At 44.1% G+C, this 15,601-nt stretch overlaps 1 protein-coding gene across 1 annotated transcript in view; it reads right to left on the reverse strand.

The window, feature by feature from the left end:
* The window catches only part of LOC126335682 (uncharacterized), a 193,545-nt gene extending 192,713 nt beyond the window's left edge, over positions 1-832 (reverse strand). Inside the window, exon 1 of the mRNA XM_049999139.1 lies at positions 828-832. Coding sequence (XP_049855096.1) covers positions 828-832 — 5 coding nt within the window. The remainder of the gene's footprint in view (positions 1-827) is intronic.
* Between the last annotated feature and the right edge of the window lie 14,769 nt (positions 833-15,601).

Raw genomic sequence — 15,601 nt, forward strand, 5'->3', positions numbered from 1 at the left:
GCCGTTGGGATCGAGCACGGCGTTCCGTATTACCCTCCTGGACTCACCGATTCCATATTCTGCCAACACTAATTGGATCTCGAGCAACGCGAGCAGCAATGTCGCGATACGATAAACCGCAATCGCGATAGGCTACAATACGACCTTTATCAAAGTCGGAAACGTGATGGTAAGCGTTTCTTCTTCTTACACGAGGCATCACAACAACGTTTCACCAGGTAACGCCGGTCAACTGCTGTTTGTGTATGAGAAATCAGTTGGAAACTTTCCTCATGTCAGCACGCTGTAGGTGTCGCCACCGACGCCAACGCTGTGTGAATGCTCTGAAGAGCGAATCATTTGCATATCACAGCATCTTCTTCCTATCGGTTAAATTTCGCATCTGTAGCACGTCATCTTCGTGGTGTGGCAATTTTAATGGTCAGTAGTATAGTTCTGGAGTGACTACAGCGCTTCAAAACGAACAGAGTGTTGTTTTAAGAGTGTTCAACAATGGTTCAAATGGTTCTGAACACTATGGGACTCAACTGCTGTGGTCATTAGTCCTCTAGAACTTAGAACTACTTAAACCTTAGTAACCTAAGGACATCACACACATACATGCCCGAGGCAGGATTCGAAACTGCAACCGTAGCAGTCGCAATGTTCCGGACTGCGCGCCTAGAACCGCGAGTTTAAGAGTGTGACGAATATTTTGTGCAGTATACTTACATCCTCTGCAAGCAATTGAATGGCGCCTGGGGGAATGTACTTTGTACCCACATTCAATATCAGGGCCTTTCTGTGATGTTCCGCTCGACTATGGAGTAAGAGATCGTTTGTCTTACCCCATTCTCGTAGTGTCTACGGGAGGTGTCCGAAGTAGGCTTGAAAAGCGGCAACCCAATTTGCGTGCCCCTTTTCATATAATATGAGAATAAAATGTTCAAATGTGTGTGAAATCTTATTGGACTTAACAGCTTATGTCATCAGTCCCTAAGCATACACACTAGTTAACATAAATTATCCTAAGGACAAACATACACGCACCCATGCCCGAGGGAGGACTCGAACGAACGCCGCGACCAGCTGCACAGTCCATGACTGCAGCGTCTAGGACCGTTCGGCTAATCCCGCGAGGCAATATGAGAATAAAACACTAATTAGAGGATAACGGCAGAGCGGAATACGATAAAAACGTTTTATTACAATGAATTGCTTAGAGGGGCTGCATATACTGAGTGAACCGTGACGAAATGTCACGGTGGGTTCTCTGCTATTCCTCCTTTGTTTGTAGCGCGTTCCTTTTGAGATTCTCGCTTCGCGCTCTGCTGTTTCCTTACCCTAGCCAGAGGGCGCTGTGGCGTTGCTGCGGCCGGCTGCCTGCCGTGTTTGCGAGAGAGGAACTCTAATTGCGGACTTCTGGGGCGTACAGGAGGCCACGCCGTTTGTTGAGGTTTGGTGTGACTCGTGTCAGGCGTGATGCATCGTTAACGCCGTGATAGCAGCCAATATTACTGTCTCGGTCGCAGATGGATCAAAGGGGATGAGGCCTGGTTGTTCATCGAAACTCTTGTCCTACGGATGTCGTCGGACTTAAAGTAAGGCGTTTTGACCATTACTTTGCGTTATTTGCAAGCAACTTTGCGTTCAGCCGCCTACAGTAATTCGGCGAAGATTATTTGTTTCGCCGGTGTGTAAATAACTGAACAAGGAGCTGTTTATTTAATGCCTTACGCTCGTGTTGGGTTGTGCTGTTTGAGAGTGTAAACTTGACTCTCACTTTTGTCTGTTGATTATGAGCGCATCGTCAAATACTGGATCCAAGTACAAGTAGCACTAGCACCCCGTCATCAGGCCACATGTGGCCCACCGACCGCCGTGTCATCCTCACTTGAGAATACGGAAATGAGGAGAGTGTGGTCAGCACACCGCTCTCCCGGTTGTTATGATGGTTTTCTTTGAGCAGGGCCGCTACTATTCGGCCGAGTAGCTCCTCAGTTGGCATCACGAGGCTGAGAGCACCCCAAAAAATGGCAACAGCGCATGGCGGACGAGTTGGTCACCCATCCAAGTGCCGGCCACACCCGACAGCGCTTAACTTCGGTGAACTGACGGGAAGCGCCTTATCCACTGCGGCAAGGCCGTTGCCAAGTACAAGTATTGACTTTCAGTTAATTAGCTGGATTCTCCCTTTCCCTCGTCACGACGTGTGTTAAATGGCAAAGTAGAACTGCACACCTTAACTTGCTACCTCATTTGTGTGGCTTCAATGACAGAGCCTAACCTGTTAACTAATTAAGGCTAGTGGTAAACAAAGGTATGTTGTTTTAATATATCATCTGAAATGTGTCAATGATTTATTTTGCGCTAGTTCATTCTGGGGTATGAACGGATATGTTGGCACGTCGGCCGTGTAAGGGAATCCTGCTAGTTTTGATTACCTTCTGACCAGGGTCCTTGCTCGACGCTTGTCTTTAATTGCCCCGCTAACCTGCGTAGCGTATCTTGTGGCTATTTTAAATTAATCACTGTTCAATAGCCCAACGCAATTTGTCGGCTGTCAGAAACCGTGTATGTGTTATTTATTGCTTTATTCTAGTCAATCTATAAGCATCTTCTTCTTAATTTGTTGACATGTTCTGAGGCATAAAGGGATCACCAATTTAGCATTGGAGGGCAGTGTGGAGAGAAAAATCGTAGAGGGAGACCAAGAGATGAATACACTAAGCAGATTCAGAAGGATGTAGGTTGCAGTAGGTACTGGGAGATGAAGAAGCTTGCACAGGATAGAGTAGCATGGAGAGCTGCATCAAACCAGTCTCAGGACTGAAGACCACAACAACAACAACAAGGTTGCTATTAGGTTGCCATTTTTTGGCTGTTTAGATGGAGTGCGACTCCTTTGAGTACAGATATGTCAATTTCCAACTTCTTGTTTTTCCACCAGTTTTTAATTGTGCTTATGCGCATATATATACAGGGTGAGTCACCCAACGTTACCGCTCGGTATATTTCGTAAACCGTATCAAATACTGACGAACCGATTCCACAGACCGAACGTGAGGAGAGAGGCTAGTGTCATTGTTTAATACAAACCATGCAAAAATGCACTGAAGTATGTTTTTTTAACACAAACCTACATTTTTTAAAATGGAACCACGTTAGTTTTGTTAGCACATCTGAACATATAAACAAATACGTAATCAGTGCCGTTTGTTGCACTGTAAAATGTTAATTACATCCGGAGATTTTGTAACCTAAAGTTGACGCTTGAAACCTCCGACGTTCAGCTGCGTGTTGTAACAAACACGGGCCACGGTCGACGAGCAGCATCTGCAGGGACATGTTTACGATGACAACCGTGTTTACGAGTGTGGCTGTAGTGCATTGTTATGGTTTAGTCTAGCTGTCGCAGTGTCCGCATGTAGCGCTTGCTGCTATTGTTATTCTGCATTCGTCTCCGCACGCAGACCAACTGTAGTACACCGTGTTACCAAACGCCTGTGATAGTGTAGTGTTGTAGGAACTGTGACCATGGCGTATTCGAACTCTGAAAAGGCGGAGATGATACGTATCTATGGCGAGTATCGACGAAATGCAGCTGAAGCCTGCAGGGTGTATGCAGAACGGTACCCGGACAGAGAGCATACAACATGCCGCACATTGCAAAACATCTACCGCCAACTGTATGCAACTGGTATGGTCGTAGCACGCAAACGGGTCCGTAACAGGCCCGTCACAGGAGACGCGGGTGCAGTTGGTATGTTTGCTGCTGTTGCTATGAACCCACACATGAGTACACGGGACATTGCGAGAGCCGGTGGACTGAGTCAAAGTAGTGTCATGCGCATACTGCATCGTCACCGCTTTCACCCGTTTCATGTGTCGCTACATCATCAATTACATGGTGATGACTTTAATCATCGAGTGCAATTCTGTCAATGGGCATTAACAGAGAATGCGTTGCAGTTCTACCTCTTTACCGATGAAGCGGGTTTCACAAACCACGGGGCTGTGAATCTACGGAACATGCATTACTGGTCCGTGGACAATACTCGCTGGAATGTAAATGTATGGTGCGGAATCATTGGCGACCACCTCATTGGTCCTCACTTCATTGCAGGGGCCCAAACAGCTGCAACATACATCGCGTTTCTACAGAATGATCTGCCAACGTTGCTCGAAAATGTCCCACTGGAAACGCGTCGACGTATGTGGTATCAGCATGATGGTGCACCTGCACATTCCGCAATTAACACTAGGCTGACCCTTGACAGGATGTTCGACGGGCGTTTCATAGGACCTGGAGGACGCATAAATTGGCCAGCCCTTTCTCCTGATCTTACACCTCTGGACTTCTTTCTGTGGGGTACGTTAAAGGAGAATATGTACCGTGATGTGCCTACAACCCCAGAGGATATGAAACAACGTATTGTGGCAGCTTGCGGCGACATTACACCAGATGTACTGCGGCGTGTACAACATTCATTACGCCAGAGATTGCAATTCTGTGCAGCAAATGATGGCCACCACATTGAACATCTATTGGCCTGACATGTCGGGACACACACTATTCCACTCCGTAATTGAAAACGGAAACCACGTGTGTACGTGTATCTCACCCCTCATGGTAATGTACATGTGCGTCAGTGAAAAAGACTAATAAAGAGGTGTTAGCATGTGGACGTAATGCGCTGTTCCAGTCTCTTCTGTACCTAAGGTCCATCACTGTTCCCTTTGGATCCCTACGTAATTCGGTGCTCTCCGCTACACACGATCGAACAGCGGAGGAGTGGTACTCAAGCGTCAAATTTAGGTTACAATATCCCGGGTGTAATAAACATTTTACAATGCAACAAACGGCACTGATTACGTATTTGTTTATATGTTCAGTTGTGCTAACAGAGCTAACGGGGTTCCATTTAAAAAAAAACGTAGGTTTGTGGTAAAAAACATACTTCCGTGCATTTTTGTATGGTTTGTATTAAACAATAACACTAGCCCCTCTCCTCAAGTTCGGTCTGTGGAATCGATTCGTTATTATTTGATGTGGTTTAGAAATATATCCAGCTGTAATGTTAGGTGGCTCACCCTGTATATGGGTGGAATCTAAATTGTTTTATTACTATTGAGCTGTACTTAATGTCATATTATGAAGAAAGGAATTTATTGGACGTTTTGGAGGTTAACTGTTGCCGTAATGTGTTGTGGACGATGCACTTTCCTGTCACTCATTTTAATGTTCTAGTCAGTGTGTTGAACTTAAACTAAAGTGCAGAAAACTGAATCAGGTGTTTATTATTGTTCTAGTGGTATTATCTGTGAAGAGAAACACGTGACATTTTCTTGGTCTGTTATCAAGTGTTAAAATAAATGCAAATTGCAGTGAAACGATGCGCTATTTCAGTTATTCCCGTGATTTCGTATTCCCGCACTGGTTGATCTAAACTGATAATATTTAATTATTTAAATACTGTAGGGAGGCGCGTGTGTCCCACTGGCTTCTAGCTAACGTCATATCAGTAGAGTGTTTGATGCTAAATACGTCACCATGTTGCGCCTTGGAACATTTTTCACATTTTGAAAAAAAAAACTAATTACAGAGATAAACCGAAGTACACAGCAAGTGAATGCTATCACTTAAGAGCGGAATAACAAAATAGTAAGACTAGCGCATCAACGACCCATAACTGTCATGAAAAGCTGTAACGTCTTTGTTTTCAATGGATTTTTGCGTCGATATGAGAGGATTGTCAACGTTTAATTCTTTTATTTCGATTCCTAGGAGTGGAACAAGCCGTTCGAAATCCAGCCCACTGAAGAGTCGCGGTTCTATTCAACCAATTATCAGACAAGTTGATAGTGGGACAGCTGGGGGTTCCAAGTTGGGAGAAAATTGGAGGAGCTTATCTCTTCCGGCATACGCCTCGCAACTATGGAAAACCTCCCGAAAACTTTCATCGGAGCCGGGGAATTGGAGCTATATTAATGTGTTTCCGGAAAAACATCGTTAGTCGGGAACATTGAAGTAGCCAACAATCAAAATGCTGTATACGTGTAAAGCGCGTAGAAGTTGAATGAGTGTGTATGGGTTACTACACCGAGTCTATTGTTGATTGTGTACTTTTTGAAATTTTGAAACACGAGCTTTGCCTGCGCCTATGCAGAGCGATCTTAAACTCCCAGCATTATTCTGTGATTTACCAACGTTAATAGCATACTGGAATGCAGCAGACACATTTTTTGCGCGTCGGAGAATTGACTCGATTTGTTGGAGTGTCTTTGTAAAATCGAGACACTGTTGTTCGCTGCTACTGCGAAAATAACCCTGCGACTGCTACGGTCCCAGGTTCGAATCCTGCCTCGGGCATGGATGTGTGTGAAGTCCTTAGGTTAGTTAGGTTTAAGTAGTTCTAAGTTCTATGGGACTGATGACCTCAGATGTTAAGTCCCAAAGTGCTCAGAGCCATTTGAACCATTTTTGAACTGCGGAAATTTTGTACTCAAGAAAGTTTAAGCCATTAATACTAAAAACTCATTGCCAGAATTTATCGAATTTATTTAGGGAAAATGTTGTGTGAAGAATACAAGGTGATTTATATGCAAAAAGTACGTGTTGGAGGTTATTTTCTTAGAAACCTAGTTTCCTTATTACGAAGTACTACGGCGTCCTATAGATCGTCTGGATCAACGCAAACTGGCATGGTAGCACAGACCGGGAGGAATGGACACTTTTATTTGTAAGAAGTCTGTTCTTCTTTTATGAGTGTGTTAATAAAATCTACTGGAGGACCTACGATCTAATTTTCATTAACTACTCTGTGAAAGTAAACCGACGGATTCCGATCGGTTTATAGCGAAATTGTAATGACTTTACATGAGTTTTCAACTTTCACCGAGAAGTTGAAGCTTTCTACAAGGAGTAGCCAAGTAGGTTCTCCAGTAAGCTGTATAACCGCTGCCTTTTCCAAGTACTGTAGAGAATTTCAGTATACTGCTCTCAAGAAGAAAAGGTTACTACGCCAACTACAAGCACACAGAATTTTTCTCGATATTTTACATCTCTGAATATGGTTGAATCTTATGCAAAGAATCTTAGGTAAGATTTTCTATCTGTTATTTAGTACTTTTCATGAGGTTAAAATCAACCAGCTGGCCGCTGTAGCCGAGTCGTTTTAGGCGCTTCAGTCCGGAACCCCGCTACTGCTACGGTCGCAGCTTCGAATCCTGCCTCGTGCATGGATGTGTGTGATGTCCTTAGGTTAGTTAGGTTTAGGTGGTTCTAAGTTCTAGGGGACTGTTGACCTCAGATGTTAAGTCCCATAGTGCTTAGGTCCATTTGGACCAAAGTCAACCAGTAGAAAGATATTTCAGGTTAGCATGCTTTACTTTATTTTCGTTCCTTCATAGAGAGTTAATATGCTATTACAGAAGATGCTTAAGTCTGGAAACTGTACCTAAGTAGAAAACTGAAATGAAATGAGGATTGTTGGGCTGGAGGCCACACCCGGGGAAGTTCGGCCACCGAGTGCAAGTCTTATTTCTGTCGACGCCACATTGGGCGACTTGCGTGTCTGTGGTGAGGATGAAATGATAATGAGGACAACACAACACCGTCCCTGTGTCAACAGATGGGGACGTTTGCAAGACAAAAACCATCTGCACGAACAGTTCGACGACGTTTGCACCAGCATGGACTACCAGCTTGGAGACCACGGCTGTTGTTACCCTTGACGCTGCATCACAGATAGGAGCGCCTGCGATGGTGTACTCAACGACGAACCTGGGGTCACGAATGGCAAAACGTCATTTTTTCGGATGAATCCAGGTTCTGTTCCAACGTCATGATGATCCGTGTTTAGCGACATCGCGGTGAACGCACATTGGAAGCGTGTATTCGTCATCGCCATACTGGCGTATCACCCTGCGTGATGGTATGGGGTGCCATCGGTTACGCGTGTCCGTCACCACTTGTTCGCATAGACGGCACTTTTAACAGTGGACGTTACATTTCAGATGTGTTACGACCCGTGGCTCTACCCTTCATTCGATCCCTGCGAAACCCTACATTTCAGCAGGGTAATGCACGACCGCATGTTGCAGGTCCTGTATGGGCCTTTCTGGATACAGAAAATGGTCGACTGGTGGCCTGGCCAGATCTCTCGCCAACTGAAAACGTCTGGTCAATGGTAGCCGAGCAACTGGCTCGTCACAGTATGCCACTCACTACTCTTGATGAATTGTGGTATCGTGTTGAAGCTGCACGTTCAGCTGTACCTGTACACGCCATCCAAACTCTGTTTGACTCAATGCCCAGGCGTATGAAGGCCGTTATTACGGCCAGAGGTGGTTGGACTGGGTACTGATTTCTCAAGATCTATGCACCCAAATTGCGTGAAACTATAATCACATGTCAGTTCTAGTATAATATATTTGTCCAATGAGTACCCGTTTATCATTTGCATTTCTTCTTGACGTAGCAATTTTAATGGCCAGTAGTGTAGTTATGCCCGATGGTTATAATAAAAACGCAGCTACTCACAGAGGTCCATTGTGGGCTGAAATTAACGTATGGCAGCGAATCGTGGTATGTATTCTGTTGCGTTATTGAGGAAGCGATTAATGCTGGAAAAAATTAGTTCCAGTTCTGGCCACCAAGTGTAAATCTGGCGATATGAATGCAAGAAAGACGTATAGAAACGTTTCAGTATGAATTGGATTACAAATGGGATGTGGACAGAAAGGGTCCAACAAGTGAAAAATGGTTCAAATGGCTCTGAGCACTATGGGACTTAACAGCTGTGGTCATCAGTCCCCTAGAACTTAGAACTACTTAAACCTAACTAACCTAAGGACATCACACACATCCATGCCCGAGGCAGGATTCGAACCTGCGACCGAAGCAGTAGCGCGGTTCCGGAGTGAGCGCCTAGAACCGCTAGACCACCGCGGCCGGCGGTCCAACAAGTGAGAATGTTATTATATTGATTTTTTATTAAACGCTACTTAGACAGCTTGCTCGATATGAGCACTAGAGATATGCATGAGATGCTGTACAGCACCAGATTTGCAGCTAGTGGCCAAAATTGGGACTAATTTTTTCCAGTTTAAAACAGTTCCGCATTAACACAATAACGTATCTACCAACTTCCGCTACCAAACGACAACTGCAACTCACACTGGAGCTAGGTGAGTAGCTGCACTTTAATTTTAACGACATGGTACACTGTACATTCCTCCCCCTTCATAAAGGTCCACTGACGTGGTAATTTTGCCCTCGTTTTCATTTCTTTATGTTCAATGAGCCGGTGCGATGGTACACCTTAACAGTCCGATTTGTAATTTTCCGCTGTGTAATACTCATGTGGAGAAAAGTATAAGTTCAAATGTATTTCCATGTGGAGAGTAAATAACGACTCAAGCAAAGAATTACGAATTGGTAACTTGCAACGCTTCTGTAACGAGTCAATAAAAGAATAAATGACTTCGCTCTCAATGTGTATATGCTGGCATCCACTATCTTTTTCTTATTATTGTTGTACGTGCCTAATGAGCTATAAATGCAGGGTGAGAGCTCTTGTTACAATACGGTACATTTAACGTTACGTTTCGAGGCAATAAAAGTCGAGCATCAGATTTATGAGGCGACTCGTACGTGTGTAATTGCCCGGAAACCAATCAGCACACAGGCGCGGCTACGTCAGGCCAGCCAATGGGAAACCTCGTTTCCATCAACTCAGATAAATGACCGTCGCCAGGAACGAGGTACCCAATAATTGTTAACGGTCACTGAGCGCCAGTGTTGCGTCAGTGCAGGCGAGAAACAGCTGCCGATAGCCGAGTTCATTCAGCGAGATTGGCACGGGGAGTATGATCGGGAACGATTGTTTACTGTCCGGGTAAAATGGCTTGGTGAAGAACACCAGTCGCGGCGTCAAATCATGCCGAGTGATGCCGTCAATTATTACTACGAGAACCTCCCGAAGAGTCTACTTCCGTCCGATCTCCGATGTCTGAATGTCGTGTGACTGCATTGTAAGTCAGATATAATAGGTTCGGATGCTGCCTGGGCCATGAGCATGAGTTGTTAAGTGTGCCAATACCATTTGAGTCCTCTAAATACGGTGCCAGAGTCCTCACAATACACTAAATTCAACTGCAATTCTGTTCTATGTTTTGACCCTTAAACTGTATAAGTTTAAAACCTTTTTCAATGTTCTGTTATTGCAGTGTACGGCTGAAGAGGCATAGCACAAATTACAGCTTTGTCAAATGGAGATACACCAAAATGGTACATGGCCAGAAGACTTCCAGTCCCAAAAAAATCGATTATCGATAAATGTACAATATACTGTACAGAAACCATTATCTGTCATGCTGCAAAAATGGTGTTGAGGATATCTGAATTATAGAATTTTACGTATAATGTAAGAGAACATAAGGGAAGAAACTTTTGTTTCCGGAAAGGAAGCAGTAAAGGAGACTGGATTCAATACTTCTTTGGAGACAGAACACAACACATCGCTCTTAAAGGAACAAAATCGCAGATGAAGGGGTAATTTCCGGAGTACCCAAAGGAAGTGTGATAGGGCCGTATAAATGACCTAAAAGAAACCGTCGGAAGCTCTTTAAGACTCTTCACAGACGATGCGTTTGTAGCATCACCGCAACAGCATCGATTTTCAAAATAACCCACAAAGTTTGAGGAATAGTCTAGTCTCTGACAGTTGACGCAGAACGTAGACAAATGTAATATGTTGCGCGTACATAGTAAAAGAAATCCGGTATTATACAACTTGATTATTGATGAGAAATTGCTGGAAACAGTGCATACCATAAAATATCTAGGAGTAACAACACAGAGCGATCTTAAGTGGAATGACCACATAAACAAGTAACGGTAAAAGCAGACTCCAGACTGAGATTCGTAGGGAGAATCTTACGGAAATGTGATTTATCCATGAAAAAAATGGCTTACAATGCCCTTGTTCGACCGATTCTTGAATACTGTTCATCAATCTGGGACCATTACCAGGTAAGATTGAGAGAAGACAGAGAAGATCCAAAGAAGAGCGGCGTGTTTCGTCAGCGGATTGTTTACTCGGCGCGTGAGCGTTCTAGGGATGTTCTACAAACTCCTACGCTACAAGACACGAAGTTTTACTACTAAAATTTCTTGTGAATACTTTCAGAGAAGAGTCAGACAACACATTACTTCCACACACATACATCTCACGAAATGATCACGATGACAAAATTCGAGAAATTAGAGCTAATAGAGAGGCTTCGTCGTTCGCGAGTGTTACGGGGAAGGGGGAGATAGCGGTATAGACGTACACTCCGCCACACGCCGTCAGGTGACGTGTGGAGTACTGGTGTTGATGTAGGTCTACACTGAAGAGTCAAAGAAACTGGTTTAGACATGCGAGTTGAAATACAGGGATAATTAAACAGGCTGAATACGGCGCAACGTTCGGAAACGCCTATACAGGGTGGTTCATTGATCGTGACGGGGCCAAATATCTCACGAAATAAGCGTCAAACGAAAAAACTAAAAAGAACGAAACTCGTCTAACTTGAAGGGGGAAACCATATGGCGCTATGGTTGGCCCGCTACATGGCGCTGCCATAAGTCAAACGGATATCAAGTGCGTTTTGTAAAATAAGAACCCCCATTTTTTATTACATATTCGTTTAGTACAGAAATATGAATGTTTTAGTTGGACGACTTATTTCGCTTTGTGATAGATGGCGCTGTAATAGTCACAAACGTATATGTACGTGGTATCACCTAACATTCCGCCAGTGCGGACGGAATTTGCTTCGTGATACATTACCCGTGTTAAAATGGACCGTTTACCAAATGCGGAGAAGGTCGATATCGTGTTGATGTATGGCTATTCTGATCAAAACGCCCAACGGGAGTAAAGTACTCTCGTTTTAATTATTTTCAATATTTGTGCAGTTTCCCCAATTTCATGTGTTTTCCACAGCTTTCCTGTTTTATAACTTGATACACACTGGAAGATATGGAGAGGTTGTAAGCGTTGTTGTCACCCCTCCCCCCGTCCAATATACGAGGCTTATGGTAATGTCACTTATACTTGAAGGGTCAATTTTCTTACGAGTCCTCATTCCACCTGGGAGGCTACCTCACTGTGAAAAGGGGTCACCCACGATTGTTTGAAAAGCGTGGCGGTTGGAGGGAGGAGGGGGTGTATGTTTATGATACGTCCAGTACGAAAGGGGTGTTGTGAGTGATGTATGTGACGCTCAAACTGTTGACAACGGGTATCCACAAAGGAATCCACAGATTTCCTGCGGTGATCATGTAAGCGTCTGCGACTTATGACTGGTTTGTTTAGGTGATGGTCCAGAGAGAGAAGGATGGGGGGGAGGGGAGGGGAATGCTCGACGCTTAAACTGTTAGCAGCGTTTATCTGCAAACGCGTCGACAAGTTACGACAGGTTACGCTGTAGTGGGACGCTCTATCCCTGAACGACTGTGTGTCAGTTGTGACAGCTACTAGGCCAGAGATAATCATACATACATTATTCAGATTTCTCTACCACGCCTTGGGAGATGGCCTGGCGTTGTGTTACACGTACACGTGGCTCTCTATCCCGCCCACGAGCTGACGGCCACCGTCGTGCGAGGAGTTCCATGCCGCACCGGCATTATCCGACGGATACAGGGGAGGAGCTCCTCGTAATCTACGTGCGTATCAGTATTTGATATTTCCACCTATATCTTGGAATTTCCTTCCCATCCAAATTTGGAGTAGGTATTAAAATTCATGGAGACGAACTAAAAACTTTGAGGTTCGCCGATGACATTGTAATTCTGTCAGAGACGGCAAAGGACTTGGAAGAGCAGTTGAACGGAATCGACAGTGTCTTGAAAGGATGATATAAGATGAACATTAACAAAAGCAAAACGAGGATAATGGAATGTAGTCAAATTAAATCGGGTGATGCTGAGGGAATTAGATTAGGAAATGAGACACTTAAAGTAGTAAAGGAGTTTTGCTATTTAGGAAGTAAAATAACTGATGATGGTCGAAGTAGAGAGGATATAAAATGTAGACTGGCAATGGCAAGGAAAGCGTTTCTGAAGAGGAGAAATTTGTTAACATCGAATATAGATTTATGTATCAGGAAGTCGTTTCTGAAAGTATTTGTTTGGAGTGTAGCCATGTATGGAAGTGAAACATGGACGATAACTAGTTTGGACAAGAAGAGAATAGAAGCTTTCGAAATGTGGTGCTACAGAAGAATACTGAAGATAAGGTGGATAGATCACGTAACTAATGAGGAGGTATTGAATAGGATTGGGGAGAAGAGAAGTTTGTGGCACAACTTGACTAGAAGAAGGGATCGGTTGGTAGGACATGTTTTGAGGCATCAAGGGATCACAAATTTAGCATTTGAGGGCAGCGTGGAGGGTAAAAATCGTAGAGGGAGACCGAGAGATGAGTACACTAAGCAGATTCAGAAGGATGTAGGTTGCAGTAGGTACTGGGAGATGAAGCAGCTTGCACAGGATAGAGTAGCATGGAGAGCTGCATCAAACCAGTCTCAGGACTGAAGACAACAACAACAACATCACTTATACATCTATCTGCGTGAGACTTCTGCTGGTTGTTCGAAATGTTAAACATATTTCAAGTGACGTAATTTGTTATTAACAAACTTACTCGCCCCGTCCCTAGGGTGTCCAGCTCCGGAGTGTCCCAGTTTTAAAAGATGGAGTTGGGGAGGTGTGCCTCAGTATCAGTGACTGTAATTCAGGAAGTTAAAGCATTTTGGTTGCCTGAGCGTCACGAATTCGAAGCGACGTCTTGAACAGCCTTGCGTAATTGGATAAAATACGAAAAATTGTGGAAAACCCAGTAAGAACGCGAAAATGATTCAAAAACACGTAAAATTGAGGAAAGTACGAAAAAATACGTGAAACAGAAAGTGATTACGCTTCTGCTTGGGTGAGGTCTCTGATGGTGCAACGTAGTACTAAAATGATATTACCAAATAGACCTAGAGTGATGTAATTTTGTTATAAACATCTAGACAACGCTTACAACCTCTCTGTATCTTCCAGTGTGTCTCAAGTTATAAAACAGGAAAACTGTGGAAAATACATAAAATTTGGGAACCTGCATAAATATTGAAAATAAGTAAAAAGGAGAGTGCTTTATAAATCTGCCTGAGTGATGTCTCTGCTGATGTCGATAGACAGATCACCTCACTAAGCTGTAAGGCGTAACGCCTCCAACGCAAGTGTCCCAGTAATAAAAGATGAAGATGTGGAGCGGGTGCAAGATCCTCATTGATTCAGACGGGAGGGGAGGACGTTGCCTCCATTTTTACGTTACATGATGACAGGACCTTGAAAATAAGTAGCACAATTGCCTGAGTAGTTCCTCTGGGTGACGTTGATCAGTTCCCGAATTCCCGATGGTGACTCAGGGGATAGTGAGTGGGTGCGCCGAGGAACACAACTGGGTGACATGACACAGGATGATGTGTGATGTGATCGTTATCTGAGCTTCAAACAGTACTGCATAACTACTCATGATATAAGAAACATAGTCCGAAAAATAATACAATAACCTATACGGGCTTTGTAGTCGCCGGAATTAAGAAAAATCTACATCGGCTACCAAGCTATGGCAGCGTTTCGTCAAAACCATGGTAGAGAAAAAGATGGGAAACCAGAATGGACAAATGCTCCTGTCTTGGCACAAAAAAAAACTAATATGTCCTTGGCAGAGTTGGAGATGTAAAAGAAGGGAACTAGCTTTTTCATTTATCTCGTGGCTTCAGAGAGATTCAAATCAAACCGCTGCCCGCAGTGGCCGAGCGGTTCTAGGCGCTACAGTCGCAGGTTAGAATCCTGCCTCGGGCATGCATGTGTGTGATGTTCTTAAGTTAGTTAGGTTTAAGTAGTTCTAGGGGACTGATGACCTCAGAAGAGCCATTTGAACCAAATCAAACCATTTGACATATTCGTGCCTTTTTGCCAGTTGATCCTACTTCCCCAGCGCAGTCCACCGCAGTGAGCTCCCCTAGACCCATCCCGTTACGTTTATGGTGAGGAATATAAGAACAAACAGACACAAATTTATATGTTTCTGGAGAGTGGGATGCATTTACAATGGGAAGCACTGGGTCTCCCGCACAAGACACAATCAGGCCAAAAGAATCACAGGCGCCAAGGTGCGAGCTGTTGCCAGTGCCATAGAGACTCGCCACTTGCTCGAGTTCCACCAGCGCTGAGGATCAAGATATCGGCCAATTGCCGGCCGAGAACAATCTGTCAATGACCGGACAACGGAGAAACCTACTCGGAAGATGGGAGAGCAGCTCTCGTTCACTTGGTTGTAGATCATCGTCCAAGACTGACTTACACAGGGAACGTCGTATAGTGAACTCTTAGAAGTGAGCAGACAGTTGTTGTAATTGCATTTGCTATGTACTCTGAAGTTAATTTAAGATTATTTGCAAGTACCCACTGAGGGCCTTTTTTGTACTGTATTACAAGTAGTGTTGCAGACTTCTTATTCGTCAAGACACAAAGATAAGTAAACCCATAATTGTGACTTTGTTACTAATTTGTTGG

Source organism: Schistocerca gregaria, chromosome 2, assembly GCF_023897955.1.
Source record: "Schistocerca gregaria isolate iqSchGreg1 chromosome 2, iqSchGreg1.2, whole genome shotgun sequence".
In the NCBI taxonomy this organism is placed as follows: Eukaryota; Metazoa; Arthropoda; class Insecta; order Orthoptera; family Acrididae; genus Schistocerca; species Schistocerca gregaria.